Source organism: Symphodus melops, assembly GCF_947650265.1.
Source record: "Symphodus melops genome assembly, chromosome: 16".
In the NCBI taxonomy this organism is placed as follows: Eukaryota; Metazoa; Chordata; class Actinopteri; order Labriformes; family Labridae; genus Symphodus; species Symphodus melops.
The window spans coordinates 4,150,512-4,176,262 of NC_136706.1; the positions used below are offsets into that span (position 1 = coordinate 4,150,512).

Genomic DNA, 25,751 nt, shown 5'->3' on the forward strand with positions numbered 1-25,751 from the left:
AAATTCTCATCAGCATCAAAAACATCCTAAAAACATTGGTCTCAGAGCTAGGTCTTTAGCTTTTTCTTAAAGGTAGGATTTTACCAACAGCATCTGCTTTTACTTTTGCACTTGGTCACCTAACAAATGACTTTAATCTGATGAAAATTCAAGAAAACAGCCTCACCGTGTTCCAGTCACATTTGTTGCCTATACGGAGCGTTCACGTGAGCTGATACCTCACGTTACGCGCTAACAAAGTTGACATCATATAAAACGTAATCGACAAGTAGGGATAAACTTGTTAGTGTAGAAGGTTACACACAGCTCATGCTGCAACAAGCTCTTAAAGCAACAGGCTGCTTAGTGATACAGCTGGTAGAGGATTGCTCCATTTAAAGAGAACATCTGCTGTAAGTCGATGTGTAGCTCAACGTAGGTGGAAAACAATGTCCTGAATTCAGGTCAAATACATCATACATAAAGCTCCACACACTTTTTTTTTTTTCAATCATGCTAGACCTAGACTGATTTTGATACAACCGTGTAAGGCATGATGTCTTATCTAACTGACTTTGATTTTGAAAAGTACATTTATTTCAATATTTATTAGAAAGTGCGTCATATTGGGGAATAACAGCTTGCACAAAGGGTATTCAGAGCTGCACAGATGGGAAAACAACTATTTTTATGGCATAAATACCTCAGAATAGGATATCAAAAGATAAAAAAAGGCCTTTCTGTTTAAAATTCTCCCATTTAAGTATTTATCACTCTCAAAATCCTCTTCAACTGAGATGTAAAAAAAGGTTGGATTTACCACTAAGGCATGATCTGTAACCTTTGGGTTTTTCTGGGACCTGAGCTGTCATATGGGAATTGTACCATACAGCACCATCCATTGGGAAGCGACCTCACTGATCCGTCCATGTTGTCCCACGACCCAAGTGTCATGAATCCAGTGAGTCATTTGCATATTTTAAGGTTGAGTCAGTTTCAAGAATTTTTGCGTGTCAGAGTATTGACTCCGAAAATAGAAAAAAAAGAAAGCGTCAGATGTGGTAATCCTGCTGTAAATTATGGAGAAAAGGCGGATTTGGCTTTGCTCTTGTATTCAATTTGATTTCAGAAGAGAAAGCTGATGATAATAAAAATCTGATTTAAGACTGTGAATCAGTGCAGAGGGAAGGATGCTCGAGAATCTAGATTTTCAACTTTCATTCTAGGAATCTGTACGACACTTAAAATAAATACAAAATACAAAAACAATACAAAATCAAGTATAGAATATTGTATCTTTGACTTTACCTTCAGCCTCTCGAGGGGACCAGTGTCCAGATGGGGCACATGGTCTCGGGGAGGACGAATTGGAGGCGTACTGCAGCAGAACTCTCCCCTCAGTGCATTTATCACACACTGATCCCACTTCTCTAGGAAACCAACAGACAGGCACAGCAACCAACTTAGATACAGGCCAAATACACATCATTCATTTCAGATACGTTACATTGATGACAAAGAGGTAGAATCTAATGAGGGAAATGCTGTTTGACTTGGTGAATTTAAATACTTGGCTCACTCTAAGGTCGTGTGGTTAATAAAAAAAAGAAACCCTAATTAAGTAACATTATTATTACATTGCCACGGGTGATAATGTCATAAATCTTGATCATATTATACGTTTGCATACACACAAGCATGTGATTGGCAACCAATGTAGCTCATTTCACCTGTCATAAAAGTGTCCAGATATGGGTGGAAACCATTCCAGGGTGATTGAATTATGATGCTGCTCAACCACTTGGGGAGCCATGGGCACTGGAGGAGGTTTGGAGGCGGGTTGCCAGGTCTGGTAGATGAGATCCAGGTAGCAGTGCATCCTCGCCACCTGGTTCAGTGTGAAGGAGTCTGTACAGGCGTCATCTGCAGGTAAGAGGGGTAGAGGAGAGGTGATTGGGTTTTGGGCTGATCCGTGACAAGAAAAAGATTGCAGCTGTTTAAATCAAGTATTCTATTTTCGTAAGGAACGTAAAAAAACAAACATGTTTTGCTTTTGTTCAAAATATGACACAGTAAGATAAGCACCCTGAAATGTCAAATTCCACAACTGTCCAAGTATGCACAGACTCAACGAATTCCTCTATAGAGATGACTGTGTGTGTCTGTATTTGCATGCAAGAGATGTCAAACACAGCTGAAGGTTGGCTCTCACCTGCATAGCTCATGTAGTTGTTAAACGGCGTGTGCGTGAAATGCCGACAGCCGCAGGTTTCGTTGCCCGGTTCAGGATCGTGGCAGCCCTTGTATTTTGGAGTAGGGTTGGTGTCCGCGCACAAATCTCCCGTCTCCATCGAGGGCTCGGTCTCCAAACACGCATCATTACACGACTCGATTTCGGATATTCCTCGAAACACGTGGTAAAGTCCGAGACTGTGGCCGATCTCATGGACCATTGTGTCAGTGTGACCGAAAGTACCATAAAAGGAAGGGTTGAGCACAATCCCACCTGAAAAGAGAATAAAAACAAAAAAGGAAAATACTTGGAATTCACAGTGAAATCAACAGAAAACCTCACCTAGAATGGTGTAATAATGGACGTGGAATAAGATTTAGACTACGCATTGTTAATGCTCCTTCTCAGCTTCATTATCACCTTCTTTCCTGCTCAGGGCTTGACCTGTAATTAGTTAAAAAATCAACAGTCTCGTATGCCAAAGAAGTGTGGGCCTGTGAGTTTTCCTGCATGCACATATGTGTTTGAATTTATCTGTGTATTTGTCTTCTACCCAAATGTGTAAGAGCCTCTTTGTCCCAGGGCCAAGTGGCAACCCCTGCCAGGTCTTCATCAGAAGAATTGGCAAAGAAGACATTCAGGTGAGTGGAGCCGTCCAAATGCAGGATCTCTTTCAGCTCTTTCACATCCAAATAGGCTCTGGAAAACAGAAAAATAAGAAACAAAGAGCGACCCAGGTTAAGTTTATAGTGCTCCAATGAGAATCCTCTCTTCTGGATGAATGGAGAATTCACCAAGGCTACAAATAACAACAAGGTTAGAGTGAGGTTTTGTAGTGATATCTTTCAGGAAAATTATGCTCAGAATTAGGTCCCTGTTGTATTCAAACATTTCCTAATTTAGCATTTCTCCAGCCAATACACTTAGTAATGGCAAAAACATCCTGCAATTTGACTATCCCACCATAATTGTGTTTTCCTTTTGACTCATAAAAACAATTGTCTTGCAGTAATTTTGCACCTGTAGTGCTGTCATGAATGCTCCCACTAAGGTAAAATATATGTGAATCAAATGTGATGATCACGTCATTTCTTCACCTCCCATGCAATTACATCACACTCCCTGATCACTCACACTTGAGTAATGGGAGCAGATTAGACACAGTGTTGTTGTTGTGTTGTCTAGGAAGTGCAGGAGACAAACAAACAGCAAAATACCCCAAAATATGTCGCACTGGGAGTTGAGTGCTTCTTAGAGTCGAGTCCTCTTTTGAGGAGACATGGCACACCGAACCGCAATTATTTTGTGTGAATGATGATGTCAGATGCTTTATGCTGGGAGAAAGTGAATCATAATCACTGCACTATTTGTTTCCGTTTGTGAAAATCCTGTGTGCTCATTCTTTGTTATGAAATACAGGAAGCGATGTTAGCGCAGGTCACAAAGGCACCAAACAGGTGATGGTGGGAATAAACCGCCCGCAGAAGAGATGAAGGACTTTTTAAAAGGGTGTCATAGATAGCCTTTTGTAACCATGCGTGGTGGAACGGCAAGATCAGGGTTCACCGTAACAAACTGGACCGCTAAAAAGTAGCATAGGAGGTGGAGCCTTAAGTTATCAGATCCCTCCAATTTGGAATCATGGGTTAGGTCGGAGGCAGACATCTTCTCCATTTTATAGAGTAGGCTAAAAATGTTCCTTTTAATAAAGCTTATCATAAGGGTTGACTCAAGCTTGGACCAGCCCCTAGTTATGCTACTATAGGCTTAGACTACCAAGGACCTAACACATGCAGCACTTTTCTCTCTTTCTGTAACTGTCAACACATCATCAACTTTAAATTCCCATGAAACGTTTTGCTCATGGTGAATTAACGATGGGTTTCTGTAAATAATAAAGAGCATGCTCTACACCTTCTGAATCGTCACACTAGCCCTACATTTCCTGAATAGTACGATATTAAATGGGAATAATTGTTTCAAAGGATACGAGATAAAAGCGTGCTGTATGGACACCTGCTTGCAACGCTGGTTCATTTTTATTTGATTGAATCTGCATCTGTATGTTTCTTTTTTCTTTTCTTTTTTTTCATCTCCTCGAACCTCCGAGCAGGCTTACACATTCATTCATTGTTCAGCTGTTCGGATGTCTCCCCGTCCGAGACATGATGTTTTGTCTCAGCCCTGGGAATGCTAACAGCAGCGTTAACGACTGCAATCCTTCAACACAATGAGATCTCTTTTCCAGCAGTGAAACTGTCATTCATTTTATGAACACATCAAACACGTTTTACTCGATGAGCCTGGCTGGTGGTCCTGGCACATGACATCAACACGCTCTGTCATCTCTTGGAAGAGTCGATAATGAGTTGCATGTGCCGAAATGATAGTTTATCATTTCTCTTGGCTCTGGGAGGCTTTGGACATAGATACGCAGTAGACAAGGAAACGGGAGTTTATCAGAAACAAAACATGACACTGGCCCTACTATTACAAATTAGATCCTCTTTGGATGTTTTGACCTAGTTTGTATGACCTACTTGCCCGCCATATATTTTATACACTTATTTCATTTGTGCTGAGATCTTAAGATTAAATGCAGAAACACCAAGCATAAAACCACATGCCTTTACTGCACCTGATCACATACAGCATGGGGAGTTTCTCCAAGCAAGAGCACACTGAATGATTTCACATTTCCTCTTCTATGGTTTGATGTGTAACACACTGTAATCTCTCACTGGGACAAATGAAATCCACGCTGCTTGAAGTTTTTCTGTGAATGTTACTTTGTGCCTTACAACCCTACAAGGCCCATGTGACTATTAGGAAAACAGTAGCACTGCCAACATCAAATCTTCTACTCTGTCAATCAGGTGAAAACGTATGCTCAGCTCTATTTATCATAGTTAGCTGTCAGCAGCAAAATGGCCCGGTCTCAGAGTGAGGGATGTATCATCAGCATTATCTAGTGTTATTATACTACAGAGCTAAACTCCTGCAGACAAACACAGATTATTAAACTGCTCATACAGCCAAAGGAGCAACCTGCCTGCAGATGATGCTAACTCTGTAATAAACAGACGTCTTTGCAGTTTTACTTTTCCTATGATGGGATCATCATCATTAATCAATGTCCTTACAAAGCAACATACAATTCACAGTCAGTGCCAGGGATGTTTACTAAATATTTAGCTGTAAATTTGCTCTTTTTCTATATATACTTTGAACTTTTTGGCCATTTCAGACATTCAAAGGCTTTCTTTGGTAACATGAGAAACCATTGACCCATAAAAACATGTTCATTTTTTTCCTGCATCATTTTATTAAAGCAAATGTCATGTTTTGTTTTTGAAAGTTCTCCTCACATTTGTCCCACTTAGGTGAGCTCAAGTAAATAGAGAGGATAAAAGCACACATTTCAAAGACACACCTTTTTTTGAAGTGCGTAATTCTGAAGTGTGCTATTTATATTTGCTCTTCCACTCAACAGCTGACTTGAAATAAAGTGTATTTGCACTACACATTGAATTGCTTTGTAAAAGCATGAGGTGGTGTAAGGTGTATCTTTCCACAGGCAAAGGGAACTTGATGTGATTACATACGAGCAAAGTGTGTGAGGTTATCACTGATGTTACACAGTGTGTTTAAAATTCACATTAATGCCAATAGCATTTAAACTATTTCTGAAAAAAAAATAAAGAAAAGAAAAAGTAACTGCCATGCAACATAATGTATGATTGAAATCCTTGGGATAACAAAATCAATATCTGAAAATTGCCAGGCTAAAAGGGACATTTGACATGCTGTGAATTCAGCTTTACTTAAGCAGAAACTTTGGTTGCCAGAAGTAGTAAAACTGCACAAGAGTTACCATTATAGTTCACTTACTCTTTATGGGCCAGTATTTAATTGAATATGACAATTTATTTTTCTGCTCCTAATTCTTTGGAAGATTTATATTCATTATAATCAAAAGATCATTTAAGTCAGGGCCAGGAATAAAAAAAATCGAACAACTTTATGAGAGCTAAAGAATCTTGTGTGTGCCAAAACATTTTTTAAACTCATTAAATAAGCGTCTAAAATGAGGCCAGCTGATCCAAAGTGCCCCAATTTCTTTCTTTAAAAAGTTAATATAATAGTTTATTATACTTCTGTATTTAAAAAGCAAATGTCTGAATAAAACATTTAAAATTTGAGTGTAAAACCCAACGGTGTCACAGCATATGTTCAATGTAGCCTAAAGGAAGCAGCTTAAAAATCAGTAAAAAAAAAAAAAAAGCTCTGGAAGACTTTCTACCAGTGATATAATTCTCCCACTGCGACAGGCCTGCTAAGGATACCACCAATGCACAATTCATACACAGAATGTTTCATAACATCTCTACAGTACAACCCATGTTGGAAAAGTCAGTCTGTCTCAAATCACAAGTTGGATAAGCTGCTTAGCAAAGATGCCGCGTTCACTCAAAACAGACGTTTTGAATAAAGGGTTCAGTTGCAGCGAACACTGTCTTGAAGCCCATGCAAGAGCAACTGGGGGCACTCTTTGGGGCCAGGTTTAAGAAGAGAGAGAGAGAGAGAGAACAGATAATATAAGGTCTCTTGTCCTAATCATTTCAGGAATTTCATTATTTCCTTTGAAAATATTTGTCCAGAGTTTTTGGACATGCATGACGGAGAATGGGGTCACTGGGGTTTGATGTAGAAATAATTGAGTCAGCAGTGAATATGAGCAGAAATTCTACTGTGGGGTCAAAACAGAACTAATCTGAGTTCAATTATTGTAATGTCCTTGGCCCTGTTACAAAAACACAAAGTGCATCACATGCTTGGTGCACATTAGAACTTCCAACAAAGACAGTTAAACATAATCTTAAAATGATTTTCAATTCACACTGTCTCTGTGACATACTAATGACCACTTGAGTTAAGATTTAGTAGTTTTGGTTGAATGTCACCGTAGGTCATTGATTCCCAATGACATCATGGTAAGGTTGTTAGAAGTTCGAAAAGTTTGGACCTTTTAAACGCTGTCTTTCTATCTGTCCATCAACATCCTACTCAAACCTTCTTGCCAACAAACATTCATCCCCCACTTTATCCCACCCTCTATGTTCTCTCTCTCTCTCGCGCTCTCAAACACCCCTAAACTATTTCCCCATCCCATAGCCCCTGTTCCCCTCTCTTGCCTCTCCTCATACATTTTTTCGGCCGAGATGAGCCACTGGGGAAGAACAGGATTTTCCATGCATTTAACTTCACCACTTTCCAGACATGTCCTGGGAAGCAAATCTTTTTTTAAGACATACAGAGAAAGAGAATAAGAGGGAAAAATGAGAAAAAGAGGTAAATTGGAATTAGAGATAGCTTAAAGTCAAGCATCACTGCAGAGGATCTGTTGCAGAGAGATCAGATGGTGTGCAAAAAAGCACAAAATGCCACCTTAATGCTTTTATATCTGATATGTATAAAATGTGTGATTATGACTTCATCCAATTATCACATATTAGTCATAGAAGCCCATAAATTTGCTTTGTATACATATGTCTGAGGCAACATAGTGTGAAAGCTGGGGTTAGCTGGCATGGCAATGACATTCTCACAGCCAAGAACACTTTTGAAATTGGAGGGGGGCCCTCCACTGCCCTGTCATCAACTCAGTCAACACCACAGCCCCTAAACCCATCATTCATCTCTGCCTTTATTACTATACTAGCACTCTCCTCTTTAACCTTCCAACTTACTTGTCTCATTATTTTTTTTCTCTTCCAAGGAAGACACTTGCAAAGGAACTATGCCAACGCCTGGACTCCAGAGATCTTGGAGATATATGGAATTGATGATTGGATGGTTCAAATGATCCCTCATTTCTTCAGTTCACATTTTAATAGAAATTCTTGATCTGTAGTGCTTTCATGTACTTGCGTACTTCTTCATCAGACTTTCCTTGACTTCTGGACCATAAAAACACAGCCAAGATATGAGCAGTTCAATGTCTTCGTTTCATACAATGATCAGTTGTGACCAAGCGACAAGCAACCTCTGGTGGCAGCCAATGCAGAAGTGCAAAAAAGTCCACCAAGTGTCAACTTAAAGGCTGACTGCAAAAGTCCCATACATCCCTCATTTTAAAGCAGAAATTAAATGTTTACAGCCAGGTTAAAGAAAATAATCTGGCATTTTTAGCCCATGTCCTTATCGGCACTACTTATAAGGGGGTACCACTTATATATAACGAAAGACTAATGCATAATAAGGGGGCTGGCTGATCTGACTGACAGGCAGCCCACTGTAGCCGTTTTCCAGGAGGCCAAAGGCCTGCTTTAGCTTCAGCTTTTTGCCTGTTTCTAGGTTGACTGAAAGTCAGGTTGAGTCAGCATTTCTATCATGGCAACGACCATCGTTAGGCTTTAAAAACTAGGCTTCAGAAACCTATCAGTGATGTTACTTTATGCAATTTTTTTATCCAGTGCGTCGCCAAAACATCATGACCATCTCTGCAATGCAATGCAATCCTAAACAACAATTCTACCATCAATTGGACTTGATGAAACTTCTACATTTTCAGTTTTTGTTTGCATGGTCAGAATGGTGATAATTGTTCTTTTTGAAGTATTATCGAACTCGTAGTGGGTAGTGATGGTGGTGGTGTAGAGTGCTTAAAATATATATTCATGTATATTTTCTTAATATTTTGTGCACTTCTTTAACATACATGAGAGGGGCCAGAATATTAAGAGCCTCTTTCAATCGAATGCAATCTAGTAAACCACCACCCACCAAGACTTCAATGAAAATAATGAAGCTTCCTAAAAGTAGAGATTTATTGCAGAACTGTTGTATTGTACAATAGGTAGCAATACTGCCATGTTATGGCTGATGAGTACACTTGCACTCTCTTCGCTTAAACCGTCCAATTTACTCATCTCATAATTTTTTCCGTTCCAAAAATGACAGATTCACATGAACAGTGTCAAAACATGGATTTTGGAGACTTTGCGATAGTGGTTTGTTGCTCTCACTTGCTCGATAAAGAAGTATTTGGAGACATAGGGACTGGACAACTGGACGCTACAAATGATCCCAACTCTTAACAGTTCCAATCCTAAATAGAAATTCTTGATCGAGTACTCCAAAAATGTCATTTGTGGACCCCTTCATCAGCATCTCTTGACTTCCAGACCTAGAGGACATTGCCAAATCATGATCAGTTGAATTCCCTGGTGTGTCATATGTTCAAAAGACCACCTACAGTATCTGGCAACATATATTCCCATCAACGCCAAATACAATTCCTCTGGCTCAAGTAAAGCCCCTCCTCACTGCAATTTCCCCTCTGTTTCCAGAGGAGCAGAGAGATTTCTATCACCCCCCTTGAGAACACAGGTAAAACCTCCACAACAGGTGCTTTTATAAGTGTGCTGTGGCTTTAAAGGGGAAGTGCAAAGTCCTGGTATTTACGCCCAAGCACTCCATTATGTTTTATGGGACGGGGGCTTAAGGTTTAGACGACCAACTGTAAAACGCCCAAGTCAAGGGCCCTGACGATTAGCTCCCCTCTCTGGGCTGGTATACTACTGAAAGGGGGAGTGAAGGGAAGCGAAAGAGCGGTCCGTCCATTAACCTGGCACAGTGAGAGGTATTGAGTTGGAAAGGAGAGAGGCACAAAGGCCAGGGGAGACCAGATAAGCTATTAGCCTCCAATAGCCGAGGTAGAACTTCATTTCGCGAAAACATACCGAGACTCTTTTTATTCAAGTTACAACATGTGTGTCCATCTTTCTGAAAAGTACTGTCTGACTCTGATAAGTTCTGGTATTATGAGATCAGCTTTCTATCCAGTTGTTCAGATAATACATCGATGTTTCTTAAGCTACTTTCACATATGCACCTCTAAATATCTAAAGAAATCTAAAATCTTCCAGACTTGCTTGTTCATACATGCACCTCGGGAGACTATTTCTGTGGGATAAGAGGGGGGGGGTTCTCAGAGACAGTACATGATGTGAAAATAACAATGCAGAAATGGTGCACAAAGCCACAGAGTCCTAAGCTATGGTTACATTTTTGCCTTTCCTGTCCCGGTTTATCAGGGCTGTGCGTAGTTTGAGATATTCAGAGTATCAAAAAAAGAGGACATACTAGCAAACAGAAAACATAATGAAGCAGTTTAATTTTTGTGCATAGTGATTGAATCTGACGTGCACACAGTTCATGGTTGTACGTTAATAATGTCAGTTGTCCCTAGCGCCAGAAGCAAGAATGTCCAGCCTTACAACAAGTGCTGTAAGATAACGTTAAATACCACCAAAACCATAAGTGTCAAAACCAAAGGCTGTGAAAACAATACTAAAGGTTTCCCTGAGGAGGGAGGGGAGAGTCCTGTGTAAGCCGGATTTTTAAAAACACTACATGTAAGTGGTAACAGGCGCAAACACTGCAAAAATAAATGCACGACCTCACAACCATTGTTCCCCAGCATATGCAGTACATTGTTCATCCAGAATTCCATAATTAAAGAGGAATGTCAAACTGTTTGTAGTGCAGCTATCTGCAAGTCTCTCCAGACATACCATAATCAAAGCAAAATAAGCAACCACTTGGGGAGATTATATCTATTTTTTGTCGTCTTTTTCTGTCTGTGTCTCTCACTCTGTTGTTGGTAACCTTTCTTTCACAAGCCAATTCTTGAAATGCCCACAGTGAGGTTTAAATGTTGCAAAAGCCAGCGATTTGATGTCTAAATGAAGTAGTTTGCCCACCACTTGATGAATGATCTTCTAATGATGACTAAGCTGGAAGGGATTTGGTAGGAATTGAGAGATGGAAGCATTGACAAACCCACCTGCTTTCCCTTCTGATGTTGTTAATTAGATGTCATTATTTAGCTATTTAGCGGTCATTTTAAACAACAGAGTAGAGCCAAGCAGACAATGCTTCCAGCTCAACTGTGATTGAAAACAGCCTGGTTTCCTTGATTCATCCTATCAGAAATACCCAAACAATCCCACACACCAGGTCCACTCATTGTTCTTCCTTTTCGCTTGTCCCCACATGACAGTGGCATGAAATACTGACAAACATCAGAATTTCAATCATTTCTGTCTCCTTTTCTGGCGTAACCATAAAGACCTCCTGCATTGCCCACAAAAATGTCTCAGTCTACTGTGTCAAGTTTCAGTGTACCGAGAATCAAACAATCCTGCTATTGGAGGTCTGGAATAAACCTTATAGAGAATTCCAGAGATTTGTTCTCCTTGGCGGCTTTTACTCATCAACTATAAGCCACAATGAGATAACCACAAAAACAAAAACTTGCATGCATTCATGAAGGCCTGTGTATTCTCTTAGAGTATCTGTTTGAAACCACATAGTCTCGTGCTTCATGTACAGTACACCAAAGAGATTTTTTACTACTGCTATGCACATGCAAGTGAAGTGGACATTCTCCTATGTTTTTGCTGGAAAATTCTTTCAAGCACCCATGTTTAGGGAGCCATACCTGCATCCACAGGAAACATGTCTTTCAGTGGTTTCCTGGAGAGAGCAGTGTGAAACTGTTTCCACTGCTACAAGCAAAAAGCCATACTGCACTCTCTTTTCTGAACTCTAATTGCCCCCAGACTCTGTTTAGAATCTCACTCTTTCCAAACCAACTCCTCCTCCAATCAAGACAGCTTAATTAGGACCACTTGGTAGGAGACATTGAGTTGAAGAGGGTGGGGAAAGTTGTTGAAAAATTGATACAAAAATGAGCGGTCTGGCCTGCACATTTGCTACCAGTAAAGTCATCCGGTTGCGTTTGTTTTGCCCCGCTTAAGTGTGGAACACTGATTGAACCAGGCCAAGGCTAGATTGGACTAGCTGTTCCCTAAGGATTTCCCAGGCCACACAGGCTGGGAGTTATGTTACAGTCAGCCTCAGCCCAAATGGTCAGGAAACAGTAGGACGAGACATTAAAAACTTTTCTTCAGGGAGACATGTATGGAAAGATTTGTTTTTTGAATTTGCTCCGGGCACATGAGACCACGGTGTAGAGTTGGTTTACAAAAATTATTCAGTCGTGCCAACCAAAAATGTTTTAATTAAATAAGGACTACTGTGGTTAGTCAAAGCTTTTCAGTAAATTTCAGTCATGTGTTTATTAAACAAAATCTTAAGGGGATTTAGTAGTGCTGGAAACATGATTACTTGCAAAGTCTCAAGAAAATGATCTTACTTGTGAGGAGAAGAGCGGTTGAAGCAGGTCTTAGTCACATCCGTCACATTGGGATTACAGCAGTCTCCAAGGTCATAGAAGAAGTTTTCCCAGTTACATTCAGGATCACATACACCATTCCCCTGCTTGTGCTCGGGGCAACGACTCCGGTGCCCAGACATACAATCACCTGCATCATAGCCTGTTAGGGGATGGTTGCATTCTGGGTCGCATGCATCATCCCCAACTTTGCTGATATCACAGTTTGCCAGAATCAACCGGTTTCGAAGAGATGAATTGGTCACATTGTGAATGCTAAGCTCCCATGTGATGTTGTAGGGGCTAAAGGCATCATTTAGCTGCTGGTGCTGTAGGCTGATCTGGTGGTCTGATACGGTCGGCCGTATTCGTGCATCATCCCAAATATTTATGACTCGATATCGTATTTTCTTGGGCCGACGGAAGGTCCAAAGCTGGTTGTAGTTTTTAATGACCTCGACATTGTCGCAGACAGTTTGACCACAAGTTGGCGGTTCCAGTTTTGTGTCCAATAATTCCTCCGAATTTCCTACTCCAACACCACCCAGGAACCCTAATCGTCCAATCCCTCCCTGCTCAGGCTGAGGAAAGCTACCATCTTTGACAGTCAGCCACTTCCGACCTGGGTGCTCGAATGTTTCCCGAATTACCAGCTGAAGTAGAGCTGAGGGGTCCTCGTGGCCCAGCATATCCCTCAGAATATGCCTCTGCCCTCGGGCTTGTCTCCATAGACCCACCCTTTCCACTGCCCCCCTGTAATTGTGATTAAGTGCATTCCCTCCAATCATCAGCACTTTGCATTTTTTGGTCAAATGGCTGAATACATCACCCGATTGCTCCCGACTTACACCAACTTGGGCGCCATTGACAAAGAGCTTCATATACACGCCATCATATGTCACTGCCACATGTGCCCATTGGTTGGGAACATATCGAGCATTGGAGTGGATAGAGGTCACTTTGTGGGCACGATCAGTTTTCAGGGAGAAGAAGAAGCGGGGGTCACGATTCCCATGCTCACTGACTGCCTGGATGCCAAGCAGCCAGCCTCGGTCACTGGAGGCGTAGAAACACTTGTCGTAAAGACCTGGAGATAGAACAAAAAAGAAGTCAATTAATATTGCCCTGCTTATGGGAAAGTGATGATTTGTAAGAAGAAAAAGACACAGAATTTAAAGAATGTTCTTTTATCACCTGTAAGAGCGCTGACATTGAAAATTCGCTTAACAATTATACACATTTTTAATATTATTTATTTGTTGGGAAATTCACTGAACATAGTGTAATGTTTACATATTGAACATCCTATATCATTCAGGAATCTTGTGAAAGTATTGTATCTAGAATCAGAGACTTCAATTAAGTGGAGATACAGAAGCCATAAATTAATATGATGTATTTTGAAATCTACAGTACAGTGTGCATGTTCAATTGTGCTTAAGTGCATGCTTAACCAAGGGAGACCCCATGGAAATCTCTCTGTATAAGTTTTTGTGAACACTGAGTGCATTTAAAAGCTGTTTGTGTAAATGCCCCTTGCTAGTGAGGTGGCCAGAAAAGGCTAGTTTTATGTTTTTGTAGAGGCACCAAAACACTTTTTCCTGTTTCACTTGGAGCGTGTCAGTCAGCTTCAGTATGGTAATGTGTTTTCACTTCTTAGGGGATCTCTGAATGTTAACTGTTTGTTTGTTTTGTGCTTGTTGAGGTATGTGTGTGCCAGAAACACAAGTTCATGTATGTGCTTGTCCCATGTGTTCCTTAATGCATGTTCGTGACTATGCGCATAAACCCATACAGTCCTGTCAAAGTTTTTTAAATATTCCAAAGCATCTTGACACACCTCACAAGGCCCAGCTCAGCATGTGAGAGTCTGTTTGTTCACAGGTGATTCTAAGAAGAAAGCAGGACAGCACTCTTTCCACAATAATTTACTTTGCCAACATCCTTTCTAACCGTGAGCTTTCTGGCAGTCACATCTATCCATAAAAGAGACACTCAATGTGACCTTCACACCCAGCCTTTATAGGTATGGAGTGTCCTTTACACTGTACAGGTAGCTCCTATGATCTGTGTGTGTCACATGCCTGTGCATACCCTTCTTATTTATCTCTGATGACTTTGGTAGGGTCTGAAATTATAAGCTGATTTTCATAGTGCTGGTCACACAGCTTTGCTTCAACGTACTTGTCCGCTCAGATGTCTTTGTTCCCCATCGATTAGGAGGATACCTGAGCTGGCAATAAGTGGCGTGCTAATGGTGATTGCGCGGACATCTTGCTAACTTTGACCCGTTTCTAATTAGATGCACACTCCAGTATGCATTCATTAACTTGCTATTTCAATGGAGTAATGTTCAAAGAGAGAGGGCTGGGTTCAGCGTCAAGGTCAGTCCTTTGGTGGATGACGTTTTCAGGCTTTCCACAACACTGGAAGGAAAAAGCCTTCCATCTGTCAGCTAGTGCACTCAAGGCTAAAAGGTGTGCTAAAATGCTCGTAGGGCTCCTAGTGTAAACAGCTGTCATAATTCTGCCATGCTCAATTAATCTAACACACTCCACTTTTCCAGACCCTGCACTGCAACTCCTTTTGGCTCACACAAATATACCTACACACACACATGCACATGCTTATACAGACATGCTGCATACATTCTCATGAACAACCACACACGCACTCTCCTCAGATTGAAGCGCCGGAGTACACATCTGTGTCCCTTCTGAAACACACTCGCATACACGCAAAGGGATTTGCATGTGCACACGCCACGGTAGAGAGCTGTTCCTGTCAGGTTCAAAGGCAACCTTCCCTGCACTTGCCATTTGTCTTCTTCCAAGAAAAACACACTCAGGAAAAAAGAAAAAAGTAAAAAAACACACATGCACACAAAGAAAAATGTCACAAGGACTTGATAAAAAGCAGGGAGGAATAGAACAATGGAAAGTCCGTTTACTTTTGGGCTGATCTGGCTCTGAAAGGTCAAAGAAAGGCACTTTTCATATTTTTACTCACTGACCACCACAGAGAGGACAATGGAAAATTCAAGTCAAGTGTTTTTGAGTGATATGATGATATTTCTTTACAGTCAGTAAGTTTTGTTTTTCATAGAATTGTTTTTGAAATATCAATGGAAATTTTAGTCTCAATTCAAACAATGTCGCTCTTAACCAGTCATAAATCTATCCAAAGTCGCACTTCAACAGGATGACCAATGTCAGATGATGCAAATAACCACCTCTGCAGTCTTACTTCTCATAATGGGCACTGTCACCACAGATAAAAATGTCAGTACATTTGTGAGAATACAAGTCAACACTTTGGGAACAATTGTGACGGCACCGTAGGGCAAGAATTATCATGATAATGAATCAAATGAATGGGAAGACGGAAGATGTTGAGGCAGCGATAACCGAGGTCAAGTGTTACAATCACTGCGTGACCCCTCTTCAAACTCCAACCACTTGACAGGTCACAATCTTAATGCTCCTCTGGGGAGATTTTAGCTTGTTGTGAAACAGACTGAAAATGTATCTGGTGCCTCACATGGGTAACAAAATCAAACAAGAACATTAGAGATGAGATAGATCATTTATGTATTGTTATTATTAATGCCTGTACCTGCTGCAGCAGGTTGTGTCAAATTGATTAATAACACTTGAATTAAACAACCTTTTTTATAGTTTTCACAGCAAAGATTCACAATTAGTTATGAAATTGAAAGCTAAAAGTCAGTAAGATGAGAGTTTTATTGAAAGCATTACTGCAGCATACGTTTTGTCCACAGGGGGCGCTAGAATCACCACAAACCAAAAGTTTCAAACAGGAGCTTTGATAGAATCAAACCTTTTCTTGGAATTGAAGTTGCTCTCGTTATGTTTTAACGGAACTAAAAAATATATTTTTAAATCTTCAGTAAGAAACTTCAGTTTGTGTTGATTCTGGCGCCCCCCTGTGGACATATCGCCTCTATGCTTTTCTTCTCTGTTAGATAAGTAGGAAGTATTCAGTGACAGCAAAATGTCATCATGCTCTCTTTTCACAGCCAAATTTATCAATCATTGTAAACAATTGCTGTGGAAAATGTAAGAAAAGTCTGTTTGCTTTTTTGTGTCATACAAAGGCATCACCCTTGATTTCAATCTGTTTTTTAACCACTTAAATAATCCTCACATGAGCTTCAAGTATGTGTAAAGTCATCTTTAACAATTAAAGAAACAAATGTGTGTATCATCATTCCAGATGAGAGCACCACCATATATCTGTTATCCGAGCTATTATCTGCCACCCTCTGCAAATAATTGTCCCCAGTAGGTCATGGATGAAAGCCTCTGTTCTCTTGAGATTTATTTTCCTCCTACTTTCATGTGGGACAACTCAACATGACCCGGATACAGGGGCTAATAGGGCACAACAAAGTTTACATAACACTTGGATGCAGAAATTGATGTTCTGATTGTGTGGTTGTGTATGCATGTGTGTGAATAAACTCCTATGATATCTTAAATGCTTTTAAACCTGGGATTAATTTGAACCATATGTAGCTGAGAGAAATGACAGCGCAGGAATCACTTTTTCCTCTGGAAGTTCTGTGGTTCAATTTCGATCCACACTTGTATTTGAAAAAAATGTTATCTCTCCAATGAACTGTTGCAAGAAAACATTAAGTTCATTGTATCATAAACCAAAAAAACATAAATATACAAATACAAATTTGATAGTGTGTAAAGAACAGTTTCTCCATTCTATTTTTATGGGACTGACAAGTGGAAACTTCTAGTGTTGAAAAATTAAGCCAACATGGAAGTGCAAAAACCTGCAGTTCCTCATGTGTCCACTTGATACTGCTCCTTAGAGACTCCCCTTTAAAATGTGACACATTTATAGGTGTCACATGAGTGCAAGACACAACTCGAAGACAAACAAGAAAGAGTCCAAAGTTGGTAAAGGATGCAAAAGTACAAGGGGCTTCAAGATTACATTTTTTAAGCAGACTTTGCTCACTTCCTGATTACTGTAACCAGAATTCAAAACAACAACATGGGTAAACATGCAACTAAAAGGTAAACTGAAATGTGGAAGATAGTTGCATAACAAAAAGAGAGAAGTTGCGGTGGTCAAAACAACACTGTGTGAAAAAAACAGATTCTGCAAACAACATTGTGCAGGGATCAAAACAAGTGGATGGAGTATTTTCAGAGGCACTGGGATTTTTGAGTCCTGAATTGGATTTAAAAGATTAGGCTTTATTGAATTTGTTCGGTCATCATATTTGTTCTCTTTCGGTCCCTCTTTGGCTGTGGGCACCATGGGAGCACATCTTAAAAATGGACACACAAGATTACACATTAATATTAATCTCCAGCAAGAACAAGTAGGGGGTGGGGAAGGGGGTTGCAAAAACAACACCTGTAAAAGAAATGATGTTCAATGATACATTTTTTATAATAGGAGTGTGTCTAAGAGATGTTTATTGAACTCACTCATCGGTGTGGAGGTCGTTTGTGTTGTTGTTGTACAGGATTTCTTTATTCTGTGCAGATGTTCTTGTTGTTGTGTCCATCCTCTAAGTCTAAGAGTCACTCAGGTCATAACAGACCCTCTCAACCCCCCCTCTCTCCCCCCAGTTTGAGAGTCTTACAAGGGATTGGTTTTACAGAGCCTGTCCCTGCCAACTGGCTAGCACTACCTAGAAGTGTACTGTATCTCAAAACACACACAAAGACACATGTGATTGAGTGTGTGTGCGTGTGTTGGGGGGGGGGCAGACAGAGGGAAAGTAAAGGAGCATGTAAATTTACTCATATGGTTCAGCCGAGTCCCCAAACGTGCAGGCAGGCTGGCATTAAGGCGGCTAAGGAGGACTGAGTTCAATTCAGTTCAGTTCAGTTCAAAGGCAGCCATCTGCACAAGTACTGTAGCAAGCAATGAGTTGTGTATGCAACGCTCCCTATCGGCAAGGAAAAGCAACAATAAAACTATCCGATACTGTATTACACAAAAACCGCCATTGGTCAAAAAACACCGATGATGCAGAACTGTTTTTAACACCTCTCTATTGCTCTTTTACGCATGGCTGCAGGACAAAAAGGAGTGCGCACAGATGTCAACCACAAAGTGTGAAGCTTTCCTCTGACGACAGACATCTATACAAGTGCGTGTGCCCAACACTGCGCAGTCGGAATATATATATAAATCATCAACATCTGATTTCGTCCTTTATAAAACATGATTTTAAACACGAGTCGTGCGTTTTGGAGAGACGCACGACTTTAACGCCACCATAGCACGACCACAAGCAAGCGGGACATTTTCAGACAGGAAGAGGGGAAACCCTTGGTCTCTCACTCCTGTCCCGTAACTCCGGTAGCCAATCCAATAGGTGTCGGTTTTGGGGGACACTCAAGCTTGTGGCTCGGGCTGCGTGCTCTGAGCGTCTCCACACACGCGCGGCAAATCTCTCTCTCCTGCTTTGTGCATGACGTGACGTGCTCGCTCACAAAGTTTTGGCCATTACATCATAGTTTTTAAATAGCAAAGACGACTCGGAGAAATTACATTTTACGCACAGTGACATCAGCTGCCGGTCAAGTATTGCGGTAGCTGACTGTATTCCTCATTCGGGGTTTTATGATCGTAACCTTTATAAAACGCATATTTACAGAAGTAAATAGCAGGAAAAGTAATGCGTAAAATTGCACATTGCATTTTCTTCCTGCAAGGTGGCCAACATAAATGTGATCAAATCTTCAGTGACCCTATGCATGCACTACCTAAAATATCCGCTGTACTTTTTATAGCATTACATCATTGTCTAGTCTGATAGATGAACTCATTTTCAACTCGCTGAAACTGCATGTTGCTTTCACTGATTTGACTTAATGACACAAGGATGCATTATTTCACGTGTGCATGTTTTTGTTTCATTTATCTGGCTTTGGAGAAACTCAGTTAAAATGAGTTTTGTTGACAATTTCATGGAGGATATTTAGACTGTCCTACCTGCAATCACTGTGGGTGATCGTTGACCTCCCTCGGGCTTGATCCACATCTCCAGAGTGAAATTTCCTCGGGGTATCTCCACGCCAGGCTTCAGTCGTAGCTGGTCCCCTCTGCCGGTAAAATAGACCGCTTTCCCCCGGTCTGGAGAGTTTTCCTCCGCCAGAGATGAGCGCCGACGCTGCCGGAGCACCCGTCGCTCCAAGCCGGGCAAAGAGCGTTTGCCCCGGGGCAGACGTGTGGCACAAGCCCCTGGGATGGTGGCTTTCGCCTCCCTAATGCGCACTAACTCCCTCTTGGATCTCCCCTTTCTACGGACTGTCCCGCACTCTGATCCAAAACACAAGATGAGAATCACCAGGCAAGACACCCAGGGAGATGTCCAAAGTTTCATTTTTCGGGAGAGGAAAAAAATATTTAAAAATTAAAGAAAAAAAAATAAAACGAAAAAAAATAAAAAACGGAATACCTAGAAAAAAATATGTCCACAGTGTCTCTTTGGAATCCTCTCGAGTTTTTCCTTCTGTCTTTTTACAGCCGTAGAAAGTCAAAGCGTAGAAACTGTCTAAATAAACCCATAAAGCTATGCTGTTTTTCCCTCTTTATAATGCTAAGCCACGACCCCCTCTCTTAAGCAAAACTACTCTGGAGACATTCAGGGGACACAGGAATATTTGATTCATGTGTGTGTTCCACGTTGCCTTTTCAATGGGTTCCCATTAAGCCAAAGGGATGACTAATAAGTGATCAATCAAGAGGGGGGTCCGGCCGATGCCCCCCTCATCCCCTTTGGACGGTGTAGGAGTTACTCGCAGAAATCCACAGTTGTCCGCCAAGCTCTTGTCACACCTTTTTGTTGTTTCCTTATCCTACCCGTAAAACAGCATAAGAAATGGCACATATTAAATCCCAAAGAAAAGTGACAACAAAGCGACCTCTCATATTTATTACAGGAAACAAAGAGGTAAATTGGGAGCAAAAAAAAAAAGCAATCCAAACTTCTCCCTCGCCTGTGTGCCTGTACAAAAGTTGAAATGCACTATAATATGTGCTAAGGCGAATGAGAGAAAGAGGGGCAGAGAGCTGCAGAAGTAGTAACCATCGCGGTCCTCATTGATTGCCTGGAGCAGATACACTTGGAGGAGTCGTGGTTCGGCGTCCAGCTCTAGAGGCAGTTTTCTCTCCAAGTCTTTTTAAGAACAACTCATGTTTCAAATGTTCCGGGGCTGTGTGTGTGTATATGTGTGTATGGGGTTTTTTTTTTTTTCAAAGTGGGAAGTCACACAGGTAGGCAACTCTCACTGACGGCAATTCTCTCTGTGGCACATAGTGATAGGATGGTGTTTACAGAGTTTTGAAAGGCGTATATGTATCCCTCTAGCGGTTACAATTTAAACAATCCAACACTTCCAGCGAGTCCACAACACAAGAGCACAAGCAGACAGTCTGACATCATGATGAACGTACTCAGATGTGTGTTTCACCTTCTTCACATCTCTTCGGAAAGCTCCAGGTTAAGTCATATGACAAATTAGAATGTTTCTTAATGCAAATAATATGAATAAAAACAACAACAACAAAAAAACCAACGAATATTAAATAAAATAAGCAGCTAGAAAGCAGTTTCTTTTAAATAAAAAAGACTCCAAGCTGCCACATTTGAAAATACAGCGTTTTTTCGCTTTTTTTTCAATAAAAAAAAATAAATTAAAAATAGATTCTACTTTGTCATTCTTATATTAAAGCTCCTGTGAGGAGTTTTTAACTGGTTATGAAACGAGTCCATTAGTAAATAAATTCATGCAAATGCTTCTTTGTGACCTACAAAAGCAAAAGAGAACATAGGTTTATGTATATATATATATATATATATATATATATATATATATATATATATATATAGAGAGAGAGAGAGAGAGAGAGAGAGAGAGAGAGAGAGAGCATTTTTTTTTACATTAATTATGGCAATGACTCAAGGTTAGTTTGAATACAGCAGGAAGAGATTTTTGATAACAAAAAGTCTTCTTAAGCATGTACAGGACAGAAAACGCAAAGAGATAGAAGTCACTGCTCTGTCCACAAGGGGTGCCAAATTTAACACAAACTGAAAGTCCTCACAGGAGCTTTAATGTCTTTTCAAACTAAAGATAGATCCAGGAAGGATGATTTTTTATTTTATTTTGTTTTACCAAACAGTCTCACTCTGCTTTCTTTTAACCATGTAAATGGACCACTCATCAACAATGTTTGTTGTAGAAAATGTAAGGGTTGATTAAACAGTATGATGTCACTCAATTCATCTGACACCTACCCCCTGGCAGTATTTTACAGCATTAATTGTATTAAAAATAAAATAAAGTACTGGGCTAATCATTCTTGTCACTTATGGTCCTGTTTGCTTTCGAAGGGTCAAAGAGAGATAGCAGTATTAATGTCAGTCTGTTTCGTAACCAGCTAAAAAGTCTACACCAGAGCTTTAAAGTTTAAAAACAGTGTACTGCAATGAGTAATACAGCTTTATGGAAGTATTCCTTCTTCGTCACAGATTGTAATAACAGAGCATGATGTATATAGTCTCACCATGTCATGTTTCCTGTCAATTTTCTTTCCGAGTTAACTTTTTTTAAACTCAACTTTGATTGAAATACTCACTTTTACCAACCAAGGTTGTTTGTGTTAAATATCAGTCAATATCGCATGTTTTGAAACATGTTAACTTCACAATTGATAGTATCAAAAATTTACCAAAGATTAAAGAAAACCCACAGTATCTTTGTGACCACAGGCTGCCATGAGTAGCCGAGAAAGAGCACTGTGAATATGTTGGCGACAATTTGTTACCTTAAGTTAGACCATGTGCATTTCTTGTAATTAAAAGAATAAATGACCTAATATTGGGAGCCGAAGATTTATTTTATTGTTGCCATGGAACAGAAACAAAAAGTTATCAATATTGATAACGATACCTCTTTTAAATCCATGACGACAATGTGATTGATTCTTATTGGCCTAATTAAGTTGGTACCTAGACAGTCCTAATGCTAAGTTGTACCCCATTTTAACTTTGAAAAAACATTCAGTTTTATAGGAGATCTTAACCGTAAAACCAAAGTCATGTTTCCCATTAGATTTCTTTCAAATGAACATTAGCAGTACATCAGTGATGTGGAAGAACAATGACAAAATAAAGCGGTCCTTGTCCTTTCTTGACTTTGCATAAAGCTCCGATGACAAGTTCAGAGCCGGTTATGAAACTATCTGAAATTAATACTGATGTCTCTTTATGACCCACAAAAGCGCAGCTTAGTCTTTCTTAAACTGCTTTCACACTTCTACAAAACTGTGGAAATTTGTCAGAGTGAAAGTAAACAGCCAAATTATACACTCTGACTTCTGGAGTCTCTGCAGTCTCTCCTGTGAGGATCCCCTGGTAGAATTTCATCGTGAAGTCCAAGTGAGCTTATGTGAGGACGCAGAAGGATCTGATGAAATTCACTGTGGTGCATGACCATCGACTGTATATGCGTACACATACTTAAACTTCTCTGCTCTTTTGTTGATATGAAGATGCCAAACTATACAGAGCTTTAATATAACAACAAATATTCTCTCTATAACATTGTGTAGCGCCATTTCCACATCGTTCTTTATACGTGACGTCTTCCCTCAGGAGGGAAGGGGGGGGACTCCACGGAATAAAGGTTGGGAAACCACTGAATCTCCAAAATTATGTTTCAACTATTTAAAAACTTCTAGTTATACTGCTATGCATCAGTACTCACAACTTCTCCATTTATGCTACGGAAAAGTTTGATGGATTGTAAAGAAAGATGAAACTGTCCTGTCAAAGTCATGATTCCCATTAATTTCCTCTCAAAATAAAGTTAGCAGTGGATCAATGGGGTAAGAGGAGATCTAGGACAAAGTCAGAGCAGTTGCTGTCCATTTTAATGCTTCACTTAGTTTGATTGATCCTACCTCTGTTCTTTTTCAGTTTAAAAGTCATAGTTTAATGTTTTTTAATCACAAAATGGCAATCAGTGCACTTATATTTCTACCTATGTTTTTTTTTTTTTTTTAAATCTGGCAAACTCTGATAATTCCAAGTTCATCTCTATTAATCATACGGGATTCTGAAGTTGATTAGGAAAAATGCAAGAGATTTGTGAGCTCCAGGTTGACTCACACATCCTGGTGTTTACTGAGCTGTCACTTTAAATGGATGAGAGTTTTGAAACCACACTCTCCACTAAGGTTTTTTTTTTTTTTTTTAAGCTTTTGTGACAAATCCTTCGTAATGCCTCGGCCGCTGAGTGAAATGTGAAATGATGCTATGGCCAATGAGGGGCCAAAGAGTATTTTAACATATAGAAAAGACGGTGACTTTACCTCTCACGGCTTCTCTTAGAAACAGTCAGCTGGAATGTCAGTTTCCTCTCGGTCCTCAGTTGTTTGTCGTAAATGTGTGTTTAGACGGCCAAAACTTGCCACCTACCATAAAGGAAAGAGAGAACAAACATTCAATATTTGCTTTTCCTTTTCATATGGTGTTGCGACTTTGGGCCACATATTTCCCTTTGTGTTCGGAGCAGGGGGGAAAGACATATTGAGAGGTGTTTTACCTTGAAAAGTTTCGGGAAGTGGAATTTCACATGGACCTCAAACTGAAATCTTGCCCAAGAAGACAGTGTCTAAGTTTTATGTATCCAAACCTTCACATGACAGGTTGGAAACACAAAATTCCTCTGTCAAATTTGGTTGTGTGGCAACACTTGGAACTCGTTGACAGAGTTTTCGCTTTTGATGCGCCTTATGTGGTAAAATGCACGTTTTCCTTCTGGATTGACTTATATTCTTTCATTTGGAAAACTCAGCTGGGTTAAGGGTTGTACTATAATCCAGTGTCGCAATGAACTGAAGACGGATTTTCACAGAGTGTACTTGATATCAGAGGTTTCACACTGAAGGGAAATGGAAATCTAAACCCACAAAGGTGCCAAAGTAACAAGGCAGAAGGTGAAAGACTTCCCTACTTCTGTAATTACATTTGTCACTCTCTTTGTAATGGAACATGGGTGTTACAGATAGAAAAGATGACCTAATGTCTTACAGTCAGCATCCACTCAGGTTGGTACACTATGTACAGAGCAGAAGGGGAGAAAAAAAAACCCCTCTAGTATACACTCAGATAAAAGTCACTTCCCATCCCTCTGTTATGCAAGTAGATTGAGCTGAATTGTTTTGGTCTAGCCTTGCACCCGCCACTCAAGCCCATCAGGGCAGGGACAAGTCCCTGGGCGCAAAGTTCAAACTCTGTGCCTACCATTTTCACAAAAAGAGCATCACAATATCTGTCCTTTTATCAAAAACTGGCACATTCCCTCATTTTTTTCCCCAGGATTTGACAGTCCAGGAAGACAACATCCCGTCTTAACCTAATGACCTGGGATGGTTTGTGTAACTGAGCCCGTGTACAGTTGTGTAAATCCCCCGTGCAAATCTGAGTCTGTGCGTAAAGTAGAACCCACTGCAACGCTTTCAGAGTTAAGATCAGTCAGGGGTCAACAGTGAATAAAACCACAGGCCATACACAAAGTCTGTGACCGACCATTAAACACACATGCTGGAGTAATTAAAACTTCTCAAACAAGACAATGTTTTATAAGAAAAACCATCACGTTGTCAGCTGGATTTACAAAAATCTCCCGTTATTTATTATTACTTTTTTTTAAATGAACCCTTCCATGACTGAGAAACGAACAAGCTTAAAACGATTTACTATGGGCTCATCTTTATATTTACATCGTACATTTTTTTTAAATATATACAACAGGAAGAAATATTGAGTGACACTCTTTGAATTTATCTTCACTTGTATCCAAATGCATGCATTCTAGCTTATTGCCCCCAATCTTTATTTCACCCACTTGTGACCCAGAAACACAACAACTCTGCAAAGTGATAGCTTAGCTCGATGGGCTAAATATGACAGCGTAAACAAGACAAACTGGTGTTTTTTTAATGTGTTTCCATCCATTTTGATTTGATAAAAGAACAATTTTTAACTGTGTCTCACAGCATGTTGATAATAAGTATTCTCAAACTTTACCTCTTGCTCGATTATGTTTCAGTGGTGCAGCCGTTGCTGCCTCTCTGTCAATTCTGTCTGGAGAAAAGTGGTTGCAGTATAGTCCAATAATCCCACTACGTCATCCGAGTGACTGTGGAGCAGTGCGAGTCAAATAGGAAAAAAAACATTGTCGCATAATCCATTAATGCACCCAGCTTAATCTGTGACTGTGG

At 40.2% G+C, this 25,751-nt stretch overlaps 1 protein-coding gene across 2 annotated transcripts in view; it reads right to left on the reverse strand.

Moving 5' to 3' along the window:
- The window catches only part of pappaa (pregnancy-associated plasma protein A, pappalysin 1a), a 97,763-nt gene extending 77,003 nt beyond the window's left edge, over nt 1-20,760 (reverse strand). For both annotated transcript variants that reach the window (XM_079363576.1, XM_079363575.1), the window contains exons 1-6: nt 19,452-20,760; nt 12,438-13,542; nt 2,766-2,911; nt 2,192-2,485; nt 1,710-1,902; nt 1,288-1,409 (exon numbers count right to left, since the gene is read on the reverse strand). In XM_079363576.1, the coding sequence (XP_079219702.1) occupies nt 1,288-1,409; nt 1,710-1,902; nt 2,192-2,485; nt 2,766-2,911; nt 12,438-13,542; nt 19,452-19,842 (2,251 nt within the window). In that variant the 5' untranslated portion in view covers nt 19,843-20,760. The remainder of the gene's footprint in view (nt 1-1,287; nt 1,410-1,709; nt 1,903-2,191; nt 2,486-2,765; nt 2,912-12,437; nt 13,543-19,451) is intronic.
- Between the last annotated feature and the right edge of the window lie 4,991 nt (nt 20,761-25,751).